The sequence below is a fragment of the Triticum aestivum genome, chromosome 4D (assembly GCF_018294505.1).
Source record: "Triticum aestivum cultivar Chinese Spring chromosome 4D, IWGSC CS RefSeq v2.1, whole genome shotgun sequence".
Classification (NCBI taxonomy): domain Eukaryota; kingdom Viridiplantae; phylum Streptophyta; class Magnoliopsida; order Poales; family Poaceae; genus Triticum; species Triticum aestivum.
The window spans coordinates 461974825-461980610 of NC_057805.1; the positions used below are offsets into that span (position 1 = coordinate 461974825).

At 44.5% G+C, this 5786-nt stretch overlaps 1 protein-coding gene across 1 annotated transcript; it reads left to right on the top strand.

The window, feature by feature from the left end:
- Nucleotides 1–358: 358 nt before the first annotated feature.
- On the top strand, nt 359–4957 carry LOC123098630 (omega-amidase, chloroplastic). Its single transcript, XM_044520664.1, has 10 exons — nt 359–650; nt 742–858; nt 1817–2041; nt 2476–2569; nt 2949–3023; nt 3788–3866; nt 4102–4117; nt 4223–4303; nt 4595–4677; nt 4763–4957. The coding sequence occupies exons 1-10, from the start codon at nt 453–455 to the stop codon at nt 4839–4841; spliced, it is 1047 nt and encodes a 348-aa protein (XP_044376599.1). The 5' UTR covers nt 359–452; the 3' UTR covers nt 4842–4957.
- Nucleotides 4958–5786: the final 829 nt, after the last annotated feature.

The following is a 5786-nucleotide window of genomic DNA, read 5'->3' on the forward strand; positions in this document are numbered from 1 at the left end:
CTCCTACAAAGACTCAATAAGTCAAAGATGCGAGTTCTTCATAGAGAACAAGTTAGGTCTAGCAAAAAGAAAGAATGATGCCACTCTCCAGGAATAACAACATGCAACCCTAGAGCACCAGCAAGGCACCATTCTCGAGTCTCTTTTAAAATACATCGGCGCGGACATAAAACGGACGTATTTTAAATTTTGGTTGCTGCAATGGGTCATTTTTTTGTCCATCGTAAATTAAATGAACATGTTCGGAGAGAATAGGTCGCCCGATTGGAGTTGCTTTTATAAGACGGCCGAAGCAAGCAAGACAAGTGCCGCCAGCCCACCACAGTCAACCGTGACACTGATGCCCGGCCCCACCGCCAGCCGAATCCCATCCGCTCCGAGGACCCAACTACCCCCATCCGGTCGGCGTCACGACTCACGCCGGCCTCCGCGCTACACTACACCGTCACCCGATGAGAGCCGCGGCCACATCCACAGCCTTCTCCCTCCTCTCGCCCTCCCGCCTCCGGACCTCCGCTCCCACCACCACCAGCCTCCCCTACCGCCGTCGTCCCCGCATCGCCGCCATGGCCACCGCCGCCGCCTCCTTCCGCCCGGAGGCCGCGCGCTCGCCCCCCGCCGTCGAGCCCCCGGCCCCGCCGCTCTCCAAGGTCACCCTCCTTCCCCGGTTCGAGCTGATCACTTTGGTTTTGTTTCGGGTCGGGGTTTGATCTGAAGAGGGTTTGGGTTCTGTGGGCGCAGTTCAAGGTGGCGCTGTGCCAGCTCTCGGTGACGGCGGACAAGGCTCGCAACATCGCGCGCGCCCGCGCCGCCATCGAGTCCGCCGCGGCCGACGGCGCCAAGCTCGTGCTCCTCCCGGTGAGTGCCTACGAACGAAGCTCTGTTATTACCAGCTCTGTCAGTACCAATTTCCTCTCGGATGACAGTGACCAGCTCTGTCAGTATCAATTTCCTCTCGGGTGACAGGGCCGTTGAGGATTGACTGCTGAGTGATCGCGTCGTGATTCCGCGGGAATTTATGGGTAGAAGCATATTATCGTAGCATCGTTACCTTGACTGACTGGTGATTGTATAAGATCCAAGCGTGAGTATATGCATCGAGGGGGGGAGGATCATATCACTGAATCATATCATGTGCATGTTTACTTCTGATATGTCAATAAAAGCAGTGAAAACTGTTCCCCTTCTTAACGCAATGAAAGCAGTGAAAACTGTATTTCGTAAAAAAAAAAATTAGCTGTGATATTGTGATGTGCTCTAAAAGTTAGATTGTACTATAATACAGGCCCACTATGCCACGTGTTACAGTGTTTGTAGTCCGACAGTTCTTGAGTTACTAACTACCAACATTGTGGTATTGACTATTGAGGCCCGGGCACTTAGCAATTTAGCATCCGTTTGGTCATGAGCCAAATTGTAAATTTGTGGTATAATGCCGTTATTTTCTTTTTACAATTGTCAGAAGATAATACAACATTATAATAGGTTTTGGCACCACTTACTTCTGTATAGCTTGCCCAATACTTACCTTTTTTCTCAGCCTATTATAGTTAATTAGGACAAGTTTCACTAACTTCGTAAATATAGTTCGGTACTTCAGTTTCTCATTTTTCTTCTCAAACAGGCTTTGACTTTTGAACCATGATATCATTTCCACGCCTTGTGCTGCATGATTTAACATGCATTCACTAGGCTGCATCTGATTTTGATTTGATAATTTAGTCTGCTTTCTCTTATCAGGTCATTTGGTAAGAAATTCACCTTTGCTTTTTTATTACCTTTCACCTGTTGCAGTTTCGTGTTTTTATGTGTGTAGGAGATATGGAACGGTCCATATTCAAATGACAGCTTTCCGGAGTATGCTGAGGACATTGAGGCTGGTGGCGATGCAGCTCCTTCATTTTCAATGATGTCTGATGTTGCTCGCAGCTTGCAAATTACTCTTGTTGGTGGATCCATATCAGAACGTTCTGGTAACAGCTTGTACAATACATGCTGCGTCTTTGGTTCAGATGGCAAGCTTAAGGGTAAACATAGAAAGGTATGTACGGAAACTTATTTCCGTTAAGTAGTTTGTTTATATAATAACTGAAGAGTGAAGACACATAAATTGAGTATGTCGTAGTGACAGACAACAATGCCCACCGGATGAACTATGTTTGAAAAACCACAGTTTTTAAATACTATTACTGACATGCTCAGAACGTCTAGTGCATCAATCATGACGTTTCCATGTAGTACTGTGATTCTCTTCCGACGAATGTAAAACATAATGTTCTAGCGAAGTAGAAGCACATATTTTATAAATTTGCTGATTTACCCAAGCTAATTAGTGATCTTACCTTATTTACAACATTTGATTAGTTAACTTACGCATCGTGGCATTTTGTTTCTTCCACACTAAACAATATTATTCCTAAGGTGGTTCCTTCTTGGTTTTTTATGTTACAGCAATGAAACTTTTCATGAATGCAGGTCCATCTTTTTGATATTGATATTCCAGGAAAGATTACATTCCAGGAATCAAAAACCCTTACTGCTGGGCAGGATCTTACTATTGTTGACACAGGTTTGTCTTGTTACTCTGCTGTAATAAACCACACTAGGATTGGGTAGCTCTCAAACCACAAGATCTTCAACGTATCCCTAACTTTTTGTCTGGGTCATATGAATTAAGGTTTACAAACAGAACATGTGATGTTGATATTTTTAAAACCATACCTTTCCATATGGACTTCCCATGTTTCTTGGCTTTAAGAATCTCCTTCGAATATGTTATTTAAGCTTTCAGTACTCATTGTTCGTTCAGTTCTGCTTCCTAGATTTCTTCTGCAATTTGTTGTAGCTAGTTGAATTCGGTCATCTTTGTTCTGCTTTAGTTTCTTGATACAGCACAACTAATTTATTTTGTTGCATATAAAATCTAATATAGTGTCAATTGTTTTCAGATGTAGGCCGAATTGGTATAGGCATTTGCTATGACATTCGTTTCCAGGAATTGGCAATGTTGTATGCTGCAAGAGGTCTAAATTTCTCACATCCTATTTTTACAGTACACATGATTTATCTGTTTGTAATGTTTTTTGGTGTTATAATGACAAAATACTTCTAGGATTGCTTTAATGCTAACCACTCCATTTGATTCGTAGCAGCTGCTAACTTACTATGTATGTGCATAATGGATCACATTATTTGGTCTCAGAAAGACAGAAACTCATAGCAAAATATAATTTGATTTCCAGTATTTACTTGTACTATGGGCCTGGTTGGTTAAGGGTCTGCTGTTAGGAAGATCTTTCTCCATTCTGTTTGCCTGGTGAAAAGGGAGGTAGACTAGATAATTTGTTTATTCTTTCTTTCTTAATCAATAATAGATACAATCCCTGAATCCCGTGCTTATATAGATGAATGTTTTGACAACAAAGAACCTGTCTAAAAAAGGAATCTTAAAACTATGCAACTAGCATGATTGACTATCAAGTTTTATGAGATATACGTACTTTGTTTGCCTTTCTAGTTAAAGTCTAGTGGAAATATCTTTGATCCAAAAGTTATGAGTTTATGTCATGGGTGCACCTCAATAGATAACCTTTCGACTAAAATGAGTTGAGAGTTGCTACTATTAACTGTATGTACTTTTCACACGCTGCAGTACTCGTGTTGCTTGACACTGGGACCGAGCCCATAATAGCTTGCAACCTCTAGATTTTTAGTTGCTAATAACATAATACGTGCAACTTCACTGTTGATCATACAAAATATAATAATGCTCGCTCGTTGACTGTAGGTGCTCATTTGCTATGCTATCCTGGTGCTTTCAACATGACTACTGGACCATTGCACTGGGAGTTGCTTCAACGCGCAAGGTATGTATCTTCTGAATCATTTGAACCTAGAGATGAAATGCAGCAGATACATAATGAGGTTGAATATCTTGTACTTCTATTGACGATAAGATTCTTCTAAATTAAGCTTAGATGTAGTCAAAAGATCAACGCTTGTATCAAAATTTCTCTAGGAGTATTATCTGAAGCATCTTTCCTATTTATATTGCATTACATCTTCTCTGCTTCTGTTCTGAATATATCTTTATGATGCCAGGGCTGCTGACAACCAGGTATGAGGAACACTGCTGTGCTGCCCTCCATTTTTCTGTACAAAAACTCATCATTTCTGCTTCCAGTTTTTCGCTTTCAAGTAGTAACAATCATTATTCTGTCAGCTTTTTGTGGCAACCTGTGCTCCAGCTCGAGATACTAGTTCAAGCTATGTTGCTTGGGGACATTCCACTCTTGTTGGACCGGTGAGTTGATTACTGATTTTAAGATGCCAGTTCTTCGGTAGTTTGCCAGGAGCCTCCTGATCTTTTGTGCTCCGGAGTCCAGACCTGAAAGTTAAACCCAGGACTAACACAAGGAATAGTACTCCCTCCATCCGAAAATACTTGTCGGAGAAATGGATAAAAATGGATGTACTACCAGCAAAAGATCAGTACTTGCCTTTAGTCATGCTGTTTCATACACTCGGCAACCGGAAAACTCTTTCAGTGATGGTATGGTTATCTCACGCTTAACTGTTGGCATTTTATTTCTAGTTTGGTGAGGTGATCGCCACAATTGAGCATGATGAAGCAACTATAATAGCTGAGATTGATTATTCATTGATTGAGCAGAGGAGGTAAGCAGAATAAATCTTTTGCTTTTCCATGTCGCTGTTCATTCTCAGCTTGGTCTAATCGCGCTTGACCAATATCATTTCTCAGGCAATTTCTTCCTCTGCGACACCAACGACGTGGAGATCTCTATCAGTTGGTAGATGTCCAGGGATCGGGCTCCAAGTAGACTGTCCGCGTTGCTCGGGTATGCATGATCAGTGAAGCAAGACCTTGTACAATGGCCTGAGTTGCCAAATAATCAAACCCCTTTGGCAGGAATAAAAATCGAAAACTGCACTCTAATCTGTTGGGTTACTTGTGTTATGGTTGGAGATGAAGCAAACATGATTGCTTCTTCCGATCTCTTTTTAGCCTTATATAATAATGCAGGGTTACATTACACGAGTGGAGTGAGTTGAAGAACATGGAAGGCACGGAGATGGCTGTCCTGGATCAGATGTACCCCATGTTTTCGGCTTATTTTTGGGCCTTACGTCCGTGGCTGCTATAAATGAGTAATGTGGCAGGCCAGGCCAACCTGTGCGCACTGTGGTAAGCATAAATGATCAAGCAGGAAGGAGGTGCCCCCTGTGTCCTGGCCACGCTGCAGCCTGCTCGAACAGGAACATGGCTTCTGAAGACGGTACCACTGCCGGTGCAGGCGCCAGGCGGTCAGGCGATGAAACACTGAGAGCATCTCCAGCCGCGCGCCCCCCAACAGGTCCCCCAGCCATTTTTTCGGCGCCGGCGCCAAAAAAATGCCCCAGTCGCGTCCCTAGGACGCCGAAAATCGCCGGTTAGGCCCTTTTTTCCGCCTGGCGGTCACAGGCCGAACCCGGCGCACTGAGGGCAATTGAGGGCTCCGGCGCAAGGGAAAAGTGCGGCTGGCCCACACTGTCAGGGGAAAAGTCGAGGTTTTCTTCCCCGACTCGCCTCCCATCCCCCGTGCCCTCGACCGCCACTAGCTATATCCCGGCGCCGCCCGCCGCCCTTCACCGCTAGATAGCCATTCCCCGTCGAAAAAATAGCAGAGCTTCGCCGCGGCAGCCCCTCCAACAGCAGCTGGGCGTTTCCGGCCGCGGAGGGGCAGTTTAGCGGCGGGTACACGTCCACCGGGCGCAAGGTGTTCGGC